General features: G+C 49.4%; 1 protein-coding gene across 12 annotated transcripts in view; it reads left to right on the top strand.

Annotated features, from left to right (window-relative positions):
* Nucleotides 1-23,152, top strand: part of LZTR1 (leucine zipper like transcription regulator 1) — a 277,591-nt gene that overhangs the window by 67,290 nt on the left and 187,149 nt on the right. For all 12 annotated transcript variants that reach the window (XR_004000204.1, XM_030561051.1, XM_030561054.1 and 9 more), the window contains 2 exons: nucleotides 4,037-4,120; nucleotides 22,785-22,842. Coding sequence is in view for 11 of the 12 variants with exons in the window: in XM_030561051.1 (XP_030416911.1) it covers nucleotides 4,037-4,120; nucleotides 22,785-22,842 (142 nt within the window). In the remaining variant the exon portion in view is untranslated. The remainder of the gene's footprint in view (nucleotides 1-4,036; nucleotides 4,121-22,784; nucleotides 22,843-23,152) is intronic.

Here is a 23,152-nt window from a genome sequence, read left to right as displayed (position 1 = left end):
CCGCCTTGGGACTGTCACCTGGTGTGCTGAGACTATCTCCGAGCCCGTTTTCGCTGCCAGCTTGGGACTCCAGAATCCTGTCTTGTTGAGCCAGACAGGCTAGTCTGCTCCAACACAGTCCCAGGTCTGAACCACGTCCCCAAAGCTGCAGACTTAACTGAAAACAACTTTAAGAAGTGCTCCTGACTCTAACACCCAGACACCCAGTTCCGAATGGAATCCGAACTCCAAATAAATCCATTTTATTCTGTATAAAGCTTATACAGGGTAAACTCATAAAATGTCCTCCCTCTATAACACTGTTAGAGAGATATGCACACAGCTGTTTGTTCCCCCAGATATTAATTGCTTTCTCTAGGTTAATTACAGTAACTCTTTCTTTAACGTTGTAGTTATGTTCCTGAAAAATGCGGCTTTAAGCGAATCCAGTTTCCCCATAAGAATTAATGTAAATGGGGGGGTTAGGTTCCAGGGAAATTTTTTTCACTGGACAAAAGACATATATATATATATATATATATATATATTGTGATGGGGTAAGGCCAGATGGCTACAGTAAAGTAGTGAGGAACAGGTGTGTTAGCCCCAGGCTAAACAAATCCCTGGTATTATGGTAACCAAATGGCAGTTGCTCCAGGTTAATTAAGATACCTGGGGCAAATTAAGATCCTTCTAGAAGGCAGTGGAGATAGCTAGATTGATTGGGACACCTGAAGCCAATCAAAGGCTGGCTTGCACTAGTTAAAAGCCTCCCAGTTAGTCAGTGATGTGTGGGTGGTAGGAGCATAGGAGGGTTGTGTTGTTGGAGGAATGAAGCAGTACAAAGCCATATCAGGTGTAAGGAAGGAGGCCCTGAGGTAATGGTGAAGGAGATATTGGGTGGGGGCTGCTGTGGGGAAGTGACCCAGGGAATTGTACATGTCCTATTTCCAAAAAGTTAGCTACAATAGCTGCTAATTTTAGCGTCCCTGGGCTGAAGCCTGGAGTAGAGGGTGGGCCTGGGCTTCCCCCCTCCCCTCCCTGATTAATGACTGAGAGATAACCGGGACTGTGCGAGGGAGGGTTGCTTCTCCTCACCTCCCTTGTTGGCTTATGAAGAAAATGACTCAGTAAACTGTGACCCTTGCCTCTAGAGAGAGAAGGGCTACATGAAGGGTCACAGTGAGCCTCTGAGGCTAGCAAAATCTGCAAGGAAATGCAGGACCCACAGAGTCAAGGACAGTACTTTGTCACTATATATATATATATATATATATATAGTGACAATTACACACACACACATAGAGTATAAGTTTTAAACAAACAATTTAATACTACACACAGCAATGATGATTGTGAAGGTTGGTTGAGGTGATGAAGTGAGAAGGTGAGATTTCCCAGGGAATGTATTACTGCTAAATGATGAAATAGCACTCAGCTGAGCCGTCCAGGGTTAACATGTTAATGTTGCCTCACACTCTACAAGGCAGCACAAATGGAGGGAGGGGAGACGGCATGGCGGACAGAGAGACATACCCTGTGTGAGTGTGAGAGAGAGATGTGTGTTGCCCCTTTAAGTATGCTGACACCATTCTAAGTACATTGCCTTTTTAAGTAGATCAGCAAGTTGAGACAACAGCTGCCAGCAAGCTCCCTCTGTCCTGAGCCCTGTTGTGTCCCCCCTGCTCTATGGAGATGGGGTGAGCAGGGGGGAGGGGTACACCCTGACATTAGCCCCTCACTTCCCCCACACACACAGCAAGCAGGAGAGTCCTGGGAGCAGCTCCAAGACAGAGGGCAGGATCTGTATATGGTAATGGGGGGAGGGACAGCTGAACTGCTGGCAATTGATAGCCTGCTGGTGGCTGCCTCACAGGGAACTTAGGGGAGCAGAGAGCTGATAGGTGGGCTGTCAGTCCACCCTGGTACCAAGCCTGCACCAGCTAGCTCCAACGGGCTGCTCTTTCTGCAAGCAGTGGACAAAGCAGGCAGCTGCCAAACAATGTTATAAGGGAGCATTGCACAATGTTAAATGAGCAGGTTCGCTAATTGATCAGCAATGTAACAATGTTAACTGGGATGACTTTAAGTGAGGAGTTACTGTAATAAACAAAAGTGATTTTATTAAGTATAACATAGGATTTAAGTGGTTCCAAATAATAACCGACAGAACAAAGTAAGTTACCAAGCAAAATAAAACAAAAACACGCAAGTCTAAGCCTAATACATTAAGAAACTGATTACAGATAAATCTCACTCTGAGATGTTCCAATAAGCTTCTTTCACAGACTAGACTCCATTCTAGTCTGGTCCCAATCCTTTCCCCGGTACAGTCCGTGTTCCAGCTCAGGTGGTAGCTAGGGGATTTCTCATGACTGGAGCCTCGTTTGTTCTGTTCCACCCCCTTTGGTACAAAGTGGGAATCTTTTGTCTCTCTGGGTCTCCACCTCTCCTTCTAAATGGAAAAGCACCAGGTTTAAGATGGATTCCAATACCTGCTCACATGTCCTGTGAGACCCCAAGCCTTCATTCTTCCTGGCCTGACTCACAGGAAGGCTTGCAAGTTAAACAGAGCCATTTACAACAAATTGTCCTAGTTGATGGGAGCCATCAAGATTCCAAACCACCATTAATGGCCCACAGTTTGCATAATTACAGTAGGACCTCACAGTTATATTTTGTATTTCTAGTTTCAGATACAAGAATGATACGTTTATACAAATAGGATGACCACACTCAGTAGATTATAAGCTTTGTAATGATACCTTACAAGAGACCTTTTGCATGAAGCATATTCCAGTTACATTATATTTACATTCATTAGCATATTTTCATAAAATCATATGGAGTGCAACATCACAACCCCCTCTCCCAAAATGAGGAGACTTGTGTTCCATAAACTATAATCCTTCACCCCTGAACAAGCGAGCTAACTTCCAGAATCTTCTGCTTTCTGTCTTCCATCACTGGTGGGGCAGGAAGGCTCTCAGAGAAGACTCTTTAGACATACTTGTTTGGCACACTTCCGAGTCCTCTGAACTCATCTATTATCTGCAAGATATCCTGTGACATAGTGTCCTTAATGCCAGTATGAACCATCACTAATGGATCCTTGCCCGTCAACTTCAGAAGTTTATCAAATCTTGAGTGACGTCTTGTGTCTTGGCTCCAGGAAATCAATCTGCCATTCTGTTGTCTGCTTTTGATTTGTAGAGTGTTCTTTCAATTCTTCTGAGCATTGAATCCCTAGCAACTATTGTCTATGTTTTGTGAACAGTTGGAGAAGTCTTTGTGGGCAAACTTGATCTCAGGAACTCCTAACAAAATGTCCTGAAACTTGCGTCACTAACCCTGCCTTGGGTCTCAGTGAGATATAGCAATTTTCTAGACAATCTGAATATGGACATGGGTTTTACAGCAATTTGAAAAATTGGTTTTGAAACAAAGCGCTACTCAATCTTAACTACAGAGGAAAGGTTAAAAAGGGAGTTTAAAAAAAGATTTGACAAGGTAAGGAAACTGTTTCTGTGCTTGTTTTGTGGGGAGGGGATAGCTCAGTGGTTTCAGCATTGGCCTGCTAAACACTGGGTTGTGAGCTCAATCCTTGAGGGGGGCATTTAGGGATCTGAGGCAAAAATCTTTCTAGAGATTGGTCCTGCTCTGAGCAGAGGGTTGGACTAGAGGATCTCCTGAGGTCCCTTCCAACCCTGTTATTCTATGATTCACTTAAATTAAGATGGTTAAAAGCAGCATTTTTCTTCTGCATAGTAAAGTTTCACAGCTACATTTTCAATGTTCAGTTGTAAACTTTTGAAACAAGAATCATAACATTTTGTTCAGAGTTACAAACATCCTCCATTCCAGAGGCATTCATAATTCTGAGGTTCTGCTGTAACTGTTCATTATATTCTGAAAATCACCTTTTAGGAAGTCCTTGGGGGACATTCATCTATGTTATGAGGGTAGTAGTTGGTCTGAAATGCAGATATGTACTAACCAGACTCTGTAATACCACATGGTGTGCAGGCTAGATGCTAAGTATTATCTTTTATTGCAGATTGCCAGTTGCAAGGTCAGCTCATGGTGCAACAGTGTATAGTGACAAACTGTGGATCTTCGCAGGATATGATGGGAATGCACGGTATGTAGCAAAATCGCTTTCCTAATTCTTTTGTTTTGTAATATCTTTCCAATCATTCAATTGCATCTCTGTACAAATCTTTTCTCACTGTGAGGGAGTATTGCCAGCACATTGAGGGAAGTGATTATTTCCCTCTATTCGGCACTGGTGAGGCCACATCTGGAGTATTACATCCAGTTTTTGGCCCCCCACGACAGAAAGAATGTGAACATATTGGAGAGAGTCCATGGGAAGGCAATGAAAATGATTAGGGGGCTGGGGCACATGATTTATGAGGAGAGGCTGTGGGAACTGGGCTTATTTAGTCTGCAGAAAAGAAGAGTGAGGGGGGATTTGATAGCAGCCTTCAAATACCTGAAGGGGGGGTTCCAAAGAGGACGGAGCTAGGCTGTTCTCAGTGGTGGCAGATGACAGAACAAGGAGCAAAGGTCTCAATTTGCAGTGGGGGAGGTCCAGGTTGGATATTAGGAAAAACCTTTTTTACTAGGAGGGTGGTGAAGCACTGGAATGGGTTCTCTAGGGAAGTGGTGGAATCTCCATCCTTAGATGTTTTTAAGGCCTGGCTTGACAAAGCCCTGGCTGGGATGATTTAGTTGGGGTTGGTCTTGCTTTGAGCAGAGGGTTGGACTAGATGACCTCCTGAGGTATCTTCCAACCCTAATCATCTATGATAAACAGTAATGGGAACTTCCCTAGGTTTAGTCTTTTGTTTCAAATGGAGTAAGCATGTTTTTATTCATCAATACCTTGTTCAAATAGACAAATATGTTAAAAAAAAAAAGAAAGCTGCTATCTGACAATATGCCTGTGATGGGCTGTATATTCCCAGTGTAATGCTTGGGGACAGGTGAAATTCCCTGAAGTGAGGGAAAGGAATGTTCCTTGCCATGCTAAGAGGCAACAAGAGCATGTGATGGTGTTGAAAACTCACTGAACAGAACAAGAATTTTCTGGGGGCATCCCCGACAAGATAAAAAGGGGAACAGTATGTTCAGTCTTATACCTTGGTGGCACTTGTCACTATTGGTAGGGGCCTAACTGAAAATTCTGGAGCTGCTTGTTTATAAGGCAGATGAAATGCTGAGTGAGGGAGCAGAACTAGTAGATTTTAGAGGTATTTTGTGGTAGGTGGTCCTTCCCTTTTGGTGTCAGTCACACAGCAAGGGAGTATGAAATTTGTTGCTCAGCCCCACCCCTTTCAAGCACTCTGTCTCCTCACCCTCTCTCTGTGTCTTGGTGAAGATGAAATGTCCAGGCCATCTTTAGGCCTCAGTAACAGGATTTAGAACTAAGCACAAACTGCATGGTGCCTTGAGTGCTGGGCTCCCACTAGTCCTTTGGTGGCTTAGTGGGACCCCTGCTAGTGACCAGGGTGCGTGAAATGTTTTGGAGCTCTTCTGCTATATCGAGTTCTGGACAGCAGAAAGAAAAAGGAAGTACAGCCCCCCACCCACCCCACACTGCCTTAAGGCACTCCCTCTTTTCTGAGAGAGAGCACCTTCTTTCTGGGGTCACTGCCTCAATCTGAAGTCTTTCTGCTCTCCCTTCTGAAGGTTCAAGATCTCCCTTTCTTTCTTCAGAGAGCTCCCTATGTGAGCTTGTGCTCTGACGTTTCCCTGTTTTCATTATCTCCAAGGATCTTTTTGCAGCTATTTACATAATGAGAGACTCCTCATACATCTGACAGACCTTGTCCTGGTACACCTTTTCATTTAAAAAACAGTGGACTTGGGACATGCTGCTCTGGATACAGCTTCATCTTTCCTTAAAATTTACTAAAACACAAGCTAAGACCCCAAGTTCCAGGATCTCTGGATTTTTCAGCCCAAGGTCAACTCAGCAATGGTTTCTCATCAGTCCAGTCCTGGGGAGCCAACCAGTACTTTTAAATTGAGGTTCTTGGTACTTTCCCTCAGGGGAACCAGGCTGTTGTTGACATCTTGGATTCTGTGGTAGTAGATCCCACTTTTCTGTCAAGAAATCCCCAGCCAGCTACTGGGCCAATCCATGAAGGTCCCACCAGTAGCCCTTTCAGGAATCTGGCCTCCAAACCAAGACCAGACTGAGTCCTGCCTGACTCTCTCCCCCTTCTCAGTCTCCACAGTGCTGGGATGGACCACTTCCCTGTTCCTGAATCAGTGGTCCAGAGTCACCTTGAACTTTTCTGTTCTCTCCATCACTGAGATAGGGGGTACTTTATAGAATTTCAAGGCCTACTCTGAACCCTGCCATCCTTTAAAACTGCAGAAAAGAGAAAACTTGCTTCTTACCCATCATCCACTGGGTGCATGGACTGTCCTGCTCACTTGGTCAGGTCAGCCTTCAGTGAAATCTGCAGTGCCTTCTAAATCCTGGCTTTGGCAGCCCTCATTTGTTACTGCAGGAAGCCTCTATATGGTTCAGTGGAGACTGAGGCCCCATTGTGCTGGGTGTTACACATACACATAGTAACAACTGTTTCTCGCCACAAAGAACTTACAGTCTAAACAAATAAAACATACAAAGGATGAGGGAAAGTTAGTATTGATTGTATTTAAGTGCAAAGTGCAAACCATCAGATCATAAGAATGGCCATATTGGGTCAGACCAAAGGTCCATCTAGCCAATTATACTGTCTTCTGACAGTGGCCAACGCCAGGTGCTTCAGAGGGAATGAACAGAACAGGTAAACATCAAGTGATTTTTTGCCTGTTGCCCATTCCCAGCTTCTGGCAAACAGTAGTATACAGTTGGTGCTTTAAAAGGGCCAGTTTCACAAAGGTGAAAACAATCATGAGCCAAATCAGTTAGGGGAGAGAATTTAAACTGAAAAATGTGAATGATAATTGGGAATTGTTTCAGAACATTTTTCTAGATCATCTCAATGCCACCAGCTACACTAGTTAAAAAACAGCCTGTTTTAGATGGGAAATAAAAGAAGATGCACACACAAGGGGAAATTGATAACAATAAATATAAATAAAAAACTAGGAATTGTAGAAAATTGATAAGGAAAGCTAAAGGACACAAGGCCATCAGCATTAAGGACAATAAAGAGTTTATAAAGTATAGTAGGAACAAAAGAAAGCCTCATAATGGTATTGGTTCTTTAGTAGATGGAAATTAGGTTAGGAATTGTCAATAATAATTAGCCTTCGCAGAATTAATTTTTTAAAATAATTGACAGATAATTAGTTTATTTTTAAGCATCTAAATTTTTTTTTAATGTTCACAGTTGCACAAAATTATTAGTTTTAAACATTTTAAAATTTATTTGTATTGATTTGCATTTTCTCAGTTGTGGGAAATTAGGGGCCATGTTGGACAGTAATTATTTGATAAGAGTAGATGTTGAGATTCAAAAAATTAAACCTTTATAACGGCTAAAACACAAATTGTCAACATTGCATGTCCAAATATAGAAAGTAAATATCCTTAAATCAAACTCTAACGAAATTCTCAAGCAGCGTTTTTCTAACTTTTCCCATCTGTAAATTTTGATTATTATTGATGGAAATATTTCTATGTAAGATTGTGTTTGTACTGTGAAATTGACGTTTGCTGACATTTACTAATACAAATTTAATCCTTCCAATCCTAATAATAATGCAGAAAAGGCAGAAGTGTCCAAAACTTTTCTGCTCTGAATTTGGGGAAAAGGCTGCTACTGATGAAGAAATACTTCCTATCTGAACAATAACTGAGCATGTTCAATGGTATTTCTCAAAGTTCAATGTTTTTAAATTAGGGGTCCAGATAACTTAGACTTCTGTAAAGCATTTAACTTTGTAGCACATGACATTTTGATTAAGAAATTAGAACAATATTAACTGAACATAGCAGACATTAAATGGATTAAAGACTGGTTAACTGACAGGTCTCAAATGGGAAATCATTATTGAGCGGGTATGTTTTTTAGTAGGGTCCTATTGTGATGGGATCTCCAGGGTACGACCTGGAATTGTGGGACAGCCATGCCCCTTAACTCTCCAGCCTGGACAGTGTCTCACAATGCTTTGCTAGTGACAAGCAGCAAACCACGCCAGGTGCTATCATCACTCAGCCATCAGGGTACAGAGATACCCAGCTAAGTTGCACGAATGCTCCCTAAGGCACACATGAACTAATACAGAGGGAAATACAAGCCAGTCTCTCCAGTCTTACACTGCTCAAGACTTTCACTTGAACAATGCAAGCTCCTTAATTAGCTACTCCTGGGGGAATTCAGCACCACTGTGCGTGTGCACAATTCATGTCCCACGCAGATTTCTTTGCTTTGCTGCAGAAAATGATGGGGAAGCAAAGGAAAGCCGCAAGAGCAGTCACACACCCCTCCTCAGCAGCGCAGTTGTGTCGTTTTTGGTGCCCAGAGCAGTCATTGGAGAGGTAAATCACCCAGAGGGTGGCAGGGCTGGGGATTGCTCCTACCCTTTGCCAGGCTTGGCTGCTAGTCTGCTGGGCTGACGGAGGGGCGGGGAGGAGAGGACTTTCTGTTCCCCCGTGTAACAGGGCATAGCAGGGCCCCCCTTGGTCCTGTTTCTGCTCTGCTCCAAAAATCACTCAGAGACCTTCTGGCTGAGCAGTCACCGGTGCAATTTGTTTACATGGTGCAAACCCACCACTTCTCATCACATATCACTGGGGGTTCCAGCCTTAGAGGCTGCTCTTTCTTGCAGCCAGGAGGAGAGAGCTACCCTTCTCCTTCCACTCTCTGGCTTCTCCACCCTTTCTTTCTTCCTCTGAGCTTGTATACAGCCCTAGGCTAGCAGCTGTTCCGCCTCTGCCAATCAGGCTCAGGTTCCTCTAGTCTGCTCCAATTCACCTCCTTTAATTGCAGCTGGAGTGAGGGGGCTTGCTTAGCCTTTCCTGGTCAGCACCCTGTCACACCCTGCAAGGAGCAGCTGAGGCCAGGTCAACCCACCTCCAGAAACCTCCTCCAATGCAGGAAGCTCTGCACCCATTGTTCCCCTGCTTCCTGCCCCCATCGCTTCTCAGACACAGAGGGTGGGAGTCATTGTACGGGGAGCTGCTCCCCTGTCCATCCAACCTCTGTGCATCCAAAGCACCCCCTCTCCCCACACCTGGGCTCCCTTGCTGAGCCTCAGGCCCCCTCCGAACCTCCACTGAGCCCCACTCACCCAAACCCCCACCAAGCCCACTCTTCGACATCCAGACCCCCCTTGAGCCCCTCTCCCTTTACCCAGACCCTAAGCCCTGCACTCAGACCTCTCCCTGCTGAGCCCCCCTGTACTTGAACCCTGACTCTTATGAGTCCCCCTTGCACTTGAACCACCCCAAAGAGCCCCCTGCACGCTGACCCTCACCCCAGTGAGCCCCAGTCAGCTGCCCCCAAACCTCCACCCTGCCAAGCCCCACTCCCCCAGCACCAAGATTCCCCTGCAGAGCTCCACACATCCATACCCCCACCCCCTAGCCCAGCCAAGCCCCATCCCCCAACATCCAGACTCCTCCCTGCTGAGCCTCAACTACCTTCACCTGGACCTCTCTGCAGAACCCCCCGCAACGAGCTCCTGTTCATCCAGATCTCCCCACACTGGAATCCCACACCCAGCTGTCCTGCACCCAGATTGCCCCACACAGAACTGTCTCATCTCACATCTGGATCCCTCCATACTAACCCCTCTACACTTGGATCCTGCCAGGCTGAGCCTGCTTGCGCCAAACTTGGATCGGGGGCCAGGGCTGGGTATGTGTTTTAGATTTTGTTCCTCTTGCTTGCTAACTTGGTGCACCTGCTGTGGAGAGGAGAGTGTTTCTGGGACAAGACCCAACTTTTGTTCTGTGTCAAGGTTGAATGCAGCTTCACTGCTGAATCTTTCCCCCAGTGGGGGGGTGGGGGAAGGGTGTAGGGTGATCTCCCACATTGTGCTGCCAGTGGCCTGTGCTCCCCACTGCCATGCTGGACACTCCACATTTCCTTATTGACAAAATTTGCAGAATTTTAAAATATTTTGTGCAGAATTTTAATTTTTTTGGCACAGAATTCCCTCAGAATGAATTAGTTTGATGCTTCATCAAAGGAAAGTGGACATTTGCACCAGCATTTGTAATCAGAGCAGATTCCCCAAGCATTTTAGACAAACTCACTGGTAAGGATAAAACATTAAAATAAATTTATTAATTACAGAAAGGTAAATTTTAAGTGATTATAATTGGTAGGAGTAAAGGTCAGAGATAGTCACCTAAGAAAGAAAAAGTAAACATGCATTCTAAATCCTAAACTTTCAGACTGAGCAAGATTTGAATCAAACAACTTTTCTCATCTCACTGGATGTTGCAGGTAGATTACAGTTCTTAATTCACAGGCCTGGACCAGTCTCCTCTGTTGAAGTTATCATCTTCTCAGTGTTCTTGTTGCTCCAGCATAGGTGGGGGAGGAGAAAGGCAAAAGCATGATGCCACTGTCCCCTATTTTATATCCTTAGTCCATGTGCCTAGAAGACACTAGCCCAAACATGTCCTGCTGAGTCACAGAGTTGAGCAATCCTCATTCTGTGGTGCTTGCACAACCACCTGCAGTTCCTTGATGTAGATGGGGTAATAGTCACCTGTCTTAGTGAGGCAGTAGAACCCACTTTGCCAGCAGAATCTGCTATCAGGGTAGGGTGTTTAGACAAACACTGTCAGCTTATAGTGCCTTTACTACATCATCCTCTTAAATGGTCTCTGCGAGGGGCTTAAAGCCTCCTTGCCTGTCCTTTCCTATTGATTTTTGCATCTGGTTTTCCTGAGTCCAGCAACCTCCTCTGCCTAATCTCATTTATGTCAGGACCATGGCCATTTTCTGGGTTGTGAGAGGAGAAGCCTGCATGGGTAAAGCTCTGAGTTCAGTTCATGCTTTCACTAAATACTCCTGTCCGTATGTGACACACTGTACCTCAAAATAGCACCCTGTAACCTCCATATTCATGGTTCATATATGGTTGTGATTTTACATAATAAGCATGCCATGTAAGATACCATATGAAAGGTCATAATCTGCTGAAACTGATTGTTCTCTCCAATTATGTATATCATTACTGTGTATGAATTTTTGAGATTTTGTTGTATGATTGTTACTGAAGTATGCTGTATGTTTGCTGGTGACATATGAAGGAGGTGATTTCCCCCCCCCTCCGAGGAGGGCATTCAACAACCATTAATCAGCAGGGGATTTGTAATCAAGGGATTTACAATTCAATGACAGTTGTGCAAGAACCACACAATGGGGACTGCTCAACCCCATACTCAGTAGCACAAGATTATGCCAGGGGGCTTGCTCAACCCGGTGACTCTGGGCAAGTGTCTTCTAGGCATATGAACTAAAGATATAAAATAGAGACAATGGCATCATGCTTTTGCCTTTCTCCTCCCCCACCTATGCTGGAAGCAACAAGAACACTGACAAGACGACAACTTCAACTGAGAAGAGTGGTTGAGGGAGAGGTCTGTGTATTAAGAACTGTAACATCCAGTGGATGAGAAAATTGCTTGATCTAAATACTGTAATAAGGTTTAAGATTTAGATTGTGCACTTATCACTTATATTCTTTGGTAACTATCTCTGACCTTTTATGCCTATCACTTATAATCACTTAAATCTATATTTCTGTAGTTAATAAATCTGTTTTATACTTCAACCGTCGCTACTGGACCTTGTCTTTGAAAAACATGACACCATGTATGGTGGTTTTAAAGTGAGAGCTCGGATCTCTGAAACTTGTCCGGCCGTGGTGGTCACCAGGAAGGCTACTTTCCAAGAGAGATGTAAGTAGCAAGCAGGTTGCCAGTGGTTTGAAGAGGGCTCCCATAAGCTTTGACTGGGCCAGGTTTAGGTCCCATGAAGGGGTGGGATTCCTGACCTGGAGGTATACCCTATGTAGGCCCTTGAGAAACCTGACTACCACGTTTGTGAACGGACAGAACAGTTCTTCTTCGAGTGATTGCTCACATCCATTCCAGTTAGGTGTGCGCGCCGCGCGTGCATGTTCGTCGGAAACTTTTTACCCTAGCAACTCCAGTGGGCCGGCAGGTCGCCCCCTGGAGTGGCGCCGCCATGGCGCCCAATATATATCCCTGCCGGCCCGCCCGCTCCTCAGTTCCTTCTTACCGCCGTGTCGGTCGTTGGAACTGTGGAGCGCGGCATAGCTGTCCTCCACGTCCCTAGCTCTCCTAGTTTCTATCGCTTGTTTATCGCTTATCTCTAGTTCTATATAGTTGTTAAATTAGTATTGTTAAGTAGATAGTTTAGTAAATAGCTGTTAAGTAGTTCCTGGCCGGGGGGCTTAGCCCTTCCCGGCACCGGGCGTCAGGCTCATGCCTGTTTCGCCAGGCTTCAAGCAGTGTGCGGCCTGCAAGAAGCCCATGCCTACCAGCGATCCCCACGAAGCGTGCCTGAAGTGCCTCGGGGAATCGCACAGATCTGACAAGTGCCGCATCTGTAAGGCTTTTAAGCCGAGGACAAAAAAGGAGAGGGATCAGAGGCTCCGGACTCTCCTAATGGAGGCGGCACTTGACCCGTCGGCTTCGCAGACCGTGGTTTCGGCACCGGCACCGGATCGCTCCGGCACCGAGAAGACTCCCCGGCACCGACCTTCTCCGGCACCGGAATCAGAGCCTAGGCCGTCGAAGTCTATTACTCCGGCCAGGCAGACCCGGCTTGAGCGCCCGGCCTCAACATCGGCCGCGGCACCGCCGGCACCGTCAGCACCGTTGACTCCGGGCCCGGCGGGTCCGTTGAGTCCGGTGCCGCCGAGCTCCCCCATGAGATCTGGGGTTGAGATAGTGGTCCCATCCACTCCGGAGACCTTCGCCTCGGCTCGGGACCTTATTGCCCTGACTGAGCCCACTCGGCTGCCACCCCCGGTACCTCCGGTGCGGGTCGTATCCAGAGGCAAGCCCATGATGTCGGCACCGCCCAGAGACAGTCGTTCCCGATCCAGGTCCCGACGTCTTGGGCGCTCCAGATCCCGACGCCGCTCGCAGTCCCGGCACCGCTCCCCTCAGCGGTACCGGTCGCACTCGCGGCAACGGTCGGCATCGAGACGGTCGCGGTCAGGCTCCAGTCGGCGTCACCGGCACCGCGACTCCAGGAGCAGGTCCCGACGCTACTCACCGCACCGGTCGACCTCCCGGCACCGAGCTGGTGGCAGGTCCCGGTCCCGGTCTCGCTCGACCTCCCGGCACCGAGCTGGTGGCAGGTCCCGGTCCCGGTCTCGCTCGACCTCCCGGCACCGAGCTGGTGGCAGGTCCCGGTCCCGGTCGATCTCCCGGCACCGAGCTGGTGGCAGGTCCCGGTCCCGGTCGATCTCCCGGCACCGAGCTGGTAGTAGGTCCCGGCACCGAAGCGGCGCCCGGCACCGAAGCGGCGCCCGGCACCGTGACAGATCCCGGTCCCGGTCCCGATCCCGGCACCGATATGACTCCCGGCACCGGTCCCCGGCACCGAGACGATCCCCCGTGCCGGCCCGCGCAGACCCGTACCATCCAGGGTCGGCCCCGCCGTGGCCCTCGAGGCAGCCGTCCGTATCCTCCCAGACGGACAGCGGCTATGCGCTGGGCACCGACCGGCAGGCGGCGCTGTTTGCTGATCCGCCGCTGCAGGACCAAGGCCCACAACAGTGGGGATTCTGGACACCCTGGGCGTACCATCAGGCCCAGGGCCCCCAGCAGCTCCCTGCTAGGCCGGCGACTGCGGAGCGTAGGGCCCCTGAAGCCTCTTTGTCTCGCCCCCCTCCCTCCCCGGAAGGGGACGAAGGGTCCAAACAGCAGGACTCCGCTGTGGCTCCGGAGACAGAGGCGAGGGCTGAGGAAGACCCTCAGTTGGACACTATTGTGCCTGGGGTCTCATCATCCTCCTCCCCGGATGAGGCGGTGGCGGGTACCTCCTCCAACAGTCCCCCCCCGCTGGATCTCAGGGCGCACCAGGACCTCCTCAGGCGATTGGCTCAAAACCTGAGTCTGCAAGCAGAGGAGGTCTCGGAGATAGAGGACCCAATTGTTACCATCCTCTCTTCCGATGCTCCCACCAGGGTCGCCCTGCCGTTCATACGGACCATCCAGGCTAATGCCAATACTATCTGGCAGTCCCCGGCCTCCATCCCTCCGACAGCGAAAGGAGTCGAGAGGAAGTACATGGCCCCTTCTAAGGGGTACGAATATTTACATGTTCACCCGACTCCCGGTTCACTGGTAGTGCAATCGGTGAACGATAGGGAGCGTCACGGCCAGGAGGCTCCGGCCCCCAAATCCAGAGAAGCCAGGCGGATGGACCTCCTTGGCCGTAAGGTGTATTCGGCTGGGGCGCTGCAGCTCAGGGTCTCTAACCAGCAGGCCCTGCTGAGCAGATACGCCTTTAACTCCTGGGTGGCAGTGGACAAATTTAAGGAGCTGCTGCCACAGGATGCTCGCCAGGAGTTTACGGCCATCCTGGACGAAGGCAAGAAGGTCGCGCGCACGGCCTTACAAGCCTCCTTGGACGCTGCGGACTCGGCTGCCCGTACCCTCGCGTCAGGAGTTACGATGCGTCGCATCTCCTGGCTGCAGGTTTCCGGCCTTCCGCCAGAGCTCCAGCACACGATACAGGACCTTCCTTTCGAAGGCCAGGGCCTGTTTTCCGATAAGACAGACCCCAGACTTAAGAGTTTAAAGGACAACCGGGTCATTGCGCGGTCCCTCGGGATGCACACCCCCGTGACACAGCGTAGACCCTTTAGGCCGCAACAACAGCAGCACCGTCGGCCGTTTTCCCAGTTCCGCCAGCGGCAGGACCTTTACAGGCGCCGCGGCAGGAACGGGAGGCGCAGGCAGTCGGGGAACCAAGGGGGGCAGAACCAAGGCTCCTCAAAACCCCCGCCTGGTCCTAAGCCTTCATTTTGAAGGTGCGCTCGAGGGCGCAGTAACAGTTTCCCCTATGGATCCTTCCCCCCCGTTTTCCAACCGCCTTTCGTTTTTCCTCCCGGCGTGGTCCCAAATAACATCGGACCGCTGGGTCTTAAGCGTGGTGCAGACGGGGTACCGCCTGCAGTTTGTTTCGTTTCCTCCTTCCCGCCCTCCTTCCTCGTCCCTCTTCAGGGACCCCTCTCACGAGCAATTCCTTCGGCAGGAGGTGCGGACGCTCCTCAGCAAAGGAGCTATAGAGGCGGTTCCCGAAAACGAGAAAGGCAAGGGGTTTTATTCCCGCTATTTTCTGATCCCCAAGGCCAAGGGGGGCCTCAGGCCTATCCTCGACCTGCGAGAGCTCAACAAATACCTCGTGAAGTTGAAGTTCCGCATGGTATCCCTGGGGACCATCATTCCATCCCTGGATCCGGGAGACTGGTACGCCGCCCTCGACATGCAGGACGCGTATTTCCACGTTGCCATTTGGCCACGCCACAGACGCTTCCTCCGCTTCGTTGTGGGGGCTCGTCATTATCAATTTGCGGTCCTCCCGTTTGGCCTGTCCACGGCCCCGAGGGTGTTTACAAAATGCATGGCAGTTGTCGTGGCGCATCTTCGGCGCAACCGTGTCCACGTGTTCCCTTATCTGGACGATTGGTTGATTCGGGGCACGTCGGAACAGCAGGTGTACAGCCATGTCCGCGTGATCACCGGCATGTTTGCGAGTCTGGGCCTCTTGATAAACACAGACAAGTCCACCCTGAGGCCCACTCAGAAGGTGGAATTTATCGGGGCCGTCCTGGACGCCACTGTGGGCAGGGCCTCGCTGCCTCGGCAGCGGTTCCAGACCATGGCGGCGATCGTTCAACGCTTGCGGTCAGCCCCGTTGACGTCAGTGAGGACATGTCTAACCCTGTTAGGCCACATGGCGGCGTGCACTTTTGTGACCGACTACGCTCGGCTCCGCATGAGGCCTCTCCAGCTGTGGCTTATCAGTCATTACAGGCCAAGGCAACCGCTAGACATGTTAATCACAGTCCCCCAGAAGGTCTTAGATTCCCTCGGCTGGTGGTTGGACCAGTCCGTATTGTGTGCGGGTCTTCCCTTTCACCCGTCTCAGCCCTCGGTATCCCTGACAACGGATGCCTCAGATCTAGGCTGGGGGGCCCACCTGGGGACCCTGCGGACGCAGGGCCTATGGTCCCAGGAGGAGGTGGGGCTACACATCAACATGAGGGAGTTGAGAGCGGTCCGCCTTGCTTGCCAAACGTTTTGTCATCAGCTTCAGGGTCGTTGTGTAGCCGTGTTCACGGACAACACGACAACCATGTATTATATCAACAAGCAGGGCGGCACCAGGTCCTCCTCCCTGTGCCTCGAGGCGATACGACTCTGGGACTTTTGCGTAGCCCACTCCATTTACCTCAGGGCTTCCTTCCTTCCCGGAGTACGGAACACGCTGGCGGATCGATTGAGCAGATCCTTCCTGTCACACGAGTGGTCCCTTCGCCCGGACGTCGCTCTCTCCATTTTCCGGAGGTGGGGTTATCCCCGGGTGGACCTCTTTGCGTCCAAGGGGAACAGGAAGTGCCAAGCGTTCTGCTCCTTTCAGGGCAGGGAGCCGGGGTCGATAGCGGATGCCTTCCTCATCCAGTGGTCGACCCACCTGTACTATGCGTTTCCTCCGTTCCCTCTGGTTCACAAGGTCCTCCTGAAGGTGCGCAGAGACAGGGCTCGTGTGATCATGGTGGCCCCGGCATGGCCCAGACAGCACTGGTACACCATGCTGCTAGACTTGGCCGTAGCCGACCCGGTTCCCCTGCCCCTTCATCCGGACCTGATTACCCAGGACCACGGGTCTCTCTGTCACCCAGACCTGCAGTCGCTGCACCTAGCGGCGTGGCTCCTGCGTGGCTAACTGGTTCCGAGCTGCGCTGCTCCACGCCTGTGAGAGAGGTGCTCTTGAGCAGCAGGAAACCGTCCACAAGAGCCACATATTCGGCAAAATGGAAACGCTTCTCCTGTTGGTGCGTAGAGAGAAATCTCCGCCCTAGGGAAGTTTCGGTATCCGAAATCTTAGACTATGTTTGGTCCCTCAAAGAACGTGGTCTGGCCTTATCGTCGTTGCGAGTCCATCTGGCAGCTATCTCCACCTTTCACCCGGGTGCGGACGGTCGCTCCGTCTTTTCTCACCCGATGGTGTCGAGATTTCTTAAAGGGCTGGAACGGTTATTCCCTAACGTCCGTCCCCCTGCTCCAACCTGGGATCTTAACCTGGTGTTGTCCCGGCTCATGGGGCCCCCCTTTGAGCCGTTAGCTACTTGCTCCCTGCTTTACCTCTCTTGGAAGGCTGCCTTTCTAGTAGCTATCACCTCAGCTAGACGGGTGTCGGAACTCCGAGCCCTTGTGGTAGACCCCCCATATACGGTCTTCCACAAAGACAAGGTACAGCTTAGACCACACCCTGCCTTTCTACCCAAGGTGGTCTCAGCCTTCCACGTCAACCAAGAGATTTTCCTCCCGGTTTTTTTCCCAAAACCTCACTCCTCAGGCAGGGAGCAGCAGCTCCACTCGCTGGATGTCCGTAGAGCTCTCGCGTTCTACATAGAGAGGACCAAACCCTTCCGCAAATCCCCCCAGCTTTTCGTGGCGGTAGCGGACCGTATGAAAGGGCTTCCTATCTCCTCCCAGAGGTTATCCTCGTGGGTTACGTCCTGTATCAGGACCTGTTATGACTTGGCCCAGGTCCCTACGGGCCGTGTGACTGCGCATTCTACCAGGGCGCAGGCGTCGTCGCTGGCTTTCCTTGCCCGTGTGCCCATCCAGGAAATCTGTCGGGCAGCGACCTGGTCATCGGTCCACACCTTTGCTTCGCACTACGCCCTGGTACAGCAGTCGAGAGAGGATGCGGCCTTCGGAACTGCAGTGCTCCATGCCGCGACTTCTCGCTCCGACCCCACCGCCTAGGTATGGCTTGGGAGTCACCTAACTGGAATGGATGTGAGCAATCACTCGAAGAAGAAAAGACGGTTACTCACCTTGTAACTGTTGTTCTTCGAGATGTGTTGCTCACATCCATTCCACACCCGCCCTCCTTCCCCACTGTCGGAGTAGCCGGCAAGAAGGAACTGAGGAGCGGGCGGGCCGGCAGGGATATATATTGGGCGCCATGGCGGCGCCACTCCAGGGGGCGACCTGCCGGCCCACTGGAGTTGCTAGGGTAAAAAGTTTCCGACGAACGTGCACGCGCGGCGCGCACACCTAACTGGAATGGATGTGAGCAACACATCTCGAAGAACAACAGTTACAAGGTGAGTAACCGTCTTTTATTGATCTTGGGCTGGTACCACATGACAGAACAAGCAGTAATAGTCTCAAGTTGCAGTGGGGGAGGTTTAGATTGGATATTAGGAAAAGCTTTTTCACTAGGAGGGTGGTGAAGCACTGGAATGGGTTATCTAGGGAGGTGCTGGAATCTCCTTCCTTAGAGGTTTTTAAGGTCAGGCTTGACAAAGCCCTGGCTGGGATGATTTAGTTGGGGATTGGTCCTGCATTGAGCCAGGGAGTTGGTCTAGATGACCTCCTGAGGTCCCTTCCAACTCTGATATTCTGTGATTCTATAATCACTTCCTTACACCAGTCCATACTGTGAACCCCCCTCCCACCATTTCACAAGTGGTTATGTCATGCATAAATACGTTGCATGGCAATAAACCCCTTACACCTCCCCAAGCTCTGAAACCCTCCCTCCCCAAATCAATGAGCCCCATCCCTACCCCGCCCCCAGGAATATGCACGAAGGTGCTATTTTCCCTCTGCCATTGGCCCATGCACCTCCATAAAAGTGAGAGTACAAAGCATCCTGGGCTTCTGTTGCCCAGGTGCATCCAGCTCTAGCTGTAGTGGGTGCACTTTCTGGCTGACTGTAGCAATTCAGTGACTACTCACTGTCATAAGTCCATTCAGTGGTAAATGACTCACCTATGCCTCCAACAGGCCACAGTGATATGGCATCCAAATGGGTCTGTAAACGTCTCCAACGGGATTTCAGTCTGCCAAAAACAACCATTCTACACCCACTAAGAGTGTAATTAAACTGTCTTTTTCCAGAATCTCTTAAATCTGGATACAGGTTCGTAAGCCAAAGCAAAGGAGGGTATGCAGGGCCCCCCAGAATAACTGTGAGAGTAGTAACTCCATTTATGACACTGTCATTTGGTGGGAATAGTGTCCCAGCCTGTCCATGAATGTAGACCTCCGATTGGCAAAAAAAACCTGTCATCATGAACTTTCCCAGTGCAACCTACATTGACATTCATAAATCTGTGTTCCACGAGGGCCTGCATAACTATAGAGTATTACAGTTTATGGACTGCTCGTGCTCCTTGAGGAGAGCAAACTGTGAGTACATGAGTCCATCAGTGGCCCAGGTGCAGTTTGGAAACCTCATTCTCTCAAAGCCGGCAGTTACTTCAGGAGTATCTTTTATGCCTGCCACCGTGGAATAAACCACATACCTGATTGCCTCAGAAACCTCTGCAACCACTTTACTCACAGTTGACTTTCCAACACCAAAACTGGTTGGCAATGGACCTGTAGTAGTCTGAGGTAGCCAACTTCCAGGTAGGTATAGCAATCTGCTTCTGGACTGAGATGACTGATGTCATGTGTGTGTCTTTATGCTGGAGGGTTGGGGCAAGCTGCTCACAAAGTTCCAGAAATGTAGCTTTCTTTGTGCAAAAGTTCTGGACTTGCTGCTGCTCATTCCAGGTCTGCAAGACAATGTGATCCCAGTAGTCTGTGCATATAGTCCTGCTTCAGAAGTGCTGATTTACATAGGGATTATCAATGGCTGTTATTAGTGTCATGAGCAACATCACGCCAATGTCTGCGTCCTCCTTCTGCTGCTCCAACATAAGCTCTGTCTGGTGCCTCTGGTGGGTCAGAAAATACCATCAAAATGTCCTCCAGTGTCTCATGGAAGCACTGCCCATTTCCTGACATAAGCGTGAAGTGCAGCCAAGAGAATTTCTTCAGAAGGTGCCTCCTCCATGTTTCTGGCTCCTGCAGTTGGGAGCACACAGACCAAAATGACACCTCATCAGGATGTGTTGACCAGCTGTTCAAACTTCTTGTAATGTGAAGGGTGGGCAGTCAAGTTTTCCCACAGTGCACCAAGGTCAAAGGCTAGAGCAGCCACATTTTGGAAGGGCACTAGGAATCTTCTATGATTCTGTGATTTTAAGTCTGGGATATGATTGGTTTCACTTGAGTCTGCATGCCGTAGTGTGGACTCCAGAACCCTAGGCTTGAGCTCAGGTTTGAAAATTCTTAACGTAGGGTTAACAATCAGTGTAAATGTTCAAGCCCTGGATTCTCCAACCCAGCGTCATCTGACTTGAATCCCATAATCCTGGGCTTACATTGCAGTGTAGACATAGCAGTTAAACCCCTATGGCTTGCCCATATTAGCTGACTTGGGCTTGTCCAAGCTCCGAGTCCCCCCAAAGAGGGAAAGGCTCCAGCCCGAGCCCGAATGTCTACACCACAATTTTACAGTCCTGCGAGCCTGAGTCAGCTGACACAAGCCAGCCACAAATGGTTAACTGCAGTTAGACATACCCTTAGGGATCCAATCAAAGGTACTATGCTTTTCCTTAATGATTTGGTACAGCTCAGAATAAGAACAGATCTTTTTGTTGTCACTAAGCCATTCAGCAGCCACTGTCTCTTCTAAGGAATTGAGGATTGGCAAAGTAAGCACCCTGTTGTTCTGATTTTTCTTAGTGAGAGCTTTAGCGGAAGAGTCAGAACCTTCGGTTTTCCCCATCTGAATCTCCAGCCCTTATTTACCTTACTGATGAACTTATTTATATCTTTTGTGACAGACCCAGGCCAGTGGGGTGCAAGAATCTGGTAGAGGGCAAATATACTGGTCACTGGGTGAGTAGTTTTCTGTTCCCTGAGTGACCAGAGCAGGGTCTGCACTAGAGTAGTCAGGAACTTGCTAGAACCAATTAAGGCAGACAGGCTGATTAGAACACCTGCAGCCAATCAAGGCAGGCTAATCGGGGCACCTGGGTTTTAAAAGGAGCTCTCTCCAGTCAGATGGGGAGGAACCAGAGGAGAGGAAGTGCGTGTGAGGAGCTGGGAGCAAGAGACACAAGGAGCTGAGAGTGAGAGGGTGTGCTGCTGGAGGACCAAGGAGCACAAGCGTTATCAGACACCAGGAGGAAGGTCCTGTGGTGAGGATAAAGAAGGTGTTTGGAGGAGGCCTTGGGGAAGTAGCCCAGGAGATGTAGCTGTTACACAGCTGTTACAAGAGGCATTATAGACAGCTGCAAATCCATAGGGCCCTGGGTTGGAACCCGGAGTAGAGGGTGGACCCGGGTTCTCCCCAAACCTCCCAACTCCTGATCAGACACAGGAGGAGTTGACCCAGACTGTGGGGGAGATCACTGAGGTGAGCAAATCTGCCAATAAGCGCAGGACCCACCAAGGTAGAGGAGGAATTTTGTCACAACTGGTGTGAGGAGTGGGATCTTGGTGTGCACAGCGCGGCAGGAGAAGGAGGGTGATTTAAAAAAAAAAAAGGTAGAGGGTTTATTTTTTTCACCACAATGGAAGACTTAGTGCGGGCTGCGGCGCCCAGCAGGAGGCTACCCGTGTCCAGGCAGCTGCCCAACAGGAGGCAGTGCAGCTGCAGCAAGAGACTAATCGCCTGCTGATGGACCAGGCTTCTCAAGACCAAGCTATGTTGCGAGAACTGGTAAACCAGGTAAAGACCCTTACAGAGCTGAACCATGGCCATGATAGGACGCAGTTCATTCGGGCCAGCCATTGGCTGCAGAAAATGATGTGGGAGGATGATGTAGAGGCATACCTTCTGGCCTTTGAGAGGACAGCCCTACTTATAACTAAATATAACTTATTTGAAAACCTGGAGTGAGGTACTGAATCAGAGTCCCCGAGAGATGAGTCAGGTAAAGGAGGAGGTGTCTCTGGAGGCTTTCTTAACTCTAATGGGAGCCTTTTTTCTGGGTGAGGTGATGAGAAGAACAGATCATTTTGAGGAGTTACTCAATTCTTAGGTAGGAGACCTATTCCCAGGAGTCTTCAGGATGGCTGCAAGAAGATTGACTGGGCAAAAGAACCTGGAATGAGGGCTCTCTAACATCTTAATGTGACCATGTTATCAGCATCTCACTGAGGAACATGAGTCCCTAGGCAGACAAACATCAGGGAAGGGAACATTCTTGAGAGGCTGGGGCTTACTGGTATAGAGAGCAGCATAGTCAGATTTGGGCACGCCAATGGAGTGATGGGGTAGTGGGTTCTTCATCTAAATTGTCCTTAAGGTAGGGTTCTGCCACATCACTAATCCCTGTGGTCAGGGTCTGGAGTTGCCAGTGGGGGATGGAAAGGAAGGAGGGAGCAGAACAGTAAAAAGGAGGACTTCAGCTAAAATCTCACAGGGTTAGCAGCCCAAATCCTCTCAGCAAAACTGTTATGAAGTTCATTGTAGCACAAAAGCAACAAGACTGGTGCTGTAATATTGTTCTGGGTTTACATGTGATGATCCTGGAAGGTGCTAAAATCTTGAGTCTATTAGCAGCTTTTGTGGCACTGGCTAAAACAACAGCCTCTAGGCTAAGGAATTCCTGCTGCATTTGAGAATGGGGAATGCTTCTGAAGTTTAGAGTGTTGTCACAGCTGACTGATGTCTTTGTTCATTACAACGCCACAAACTAAAAATAACCAACCTAAAGAAACTTAAATTTGATATTGTTTTCCTATAATCTAGGTTAAATGATATGTGGACGATTGGCCTACAGGACAGAGAGCTAACATGCTGGGAAGAGGTAAGCTCTGAATCACAACAATACAGCACTTCCTCTTGGTGTTTTTACATAATTTTACGTTTTCTATTTCATTTCAGATTGTATTGTTTCCTCAGAGTGTAATTTCATACATACTTAGCAGGAAACTGAATATTTCTTTGTTTCTGCTGTGTGCAGATTTGATTTGAGCTTCAGTTTTTTCTTTCAGTTGGGAAAACCAGGTATGGTTAGAACCATTGTGTACATCTAGTCTGATCATCTGCATAGCACAGACCAGAGAGTTTCACCAAGTGATTCCTGCATCCAGCTCATAACTTCTGGTTGAGCCTAG

Source organism: Gopherus evgoodei, chromosome 4 (assembly GCF_007399415.2).
Source record: "Gopherus evgoodei ecotype Sinaloan lineage chromosome 4, rGopEvg1_v1.p, whole genome shotgun sequence".
Lineage (NCBI taxonomy): Eukaryota > Metazoa > Chordata > Testudines > Testudinidae > Gopherus > Gopherus evgoodei.
This window is presented reverse-complemented; position numbering and strand designations above follow the sequence as displayed.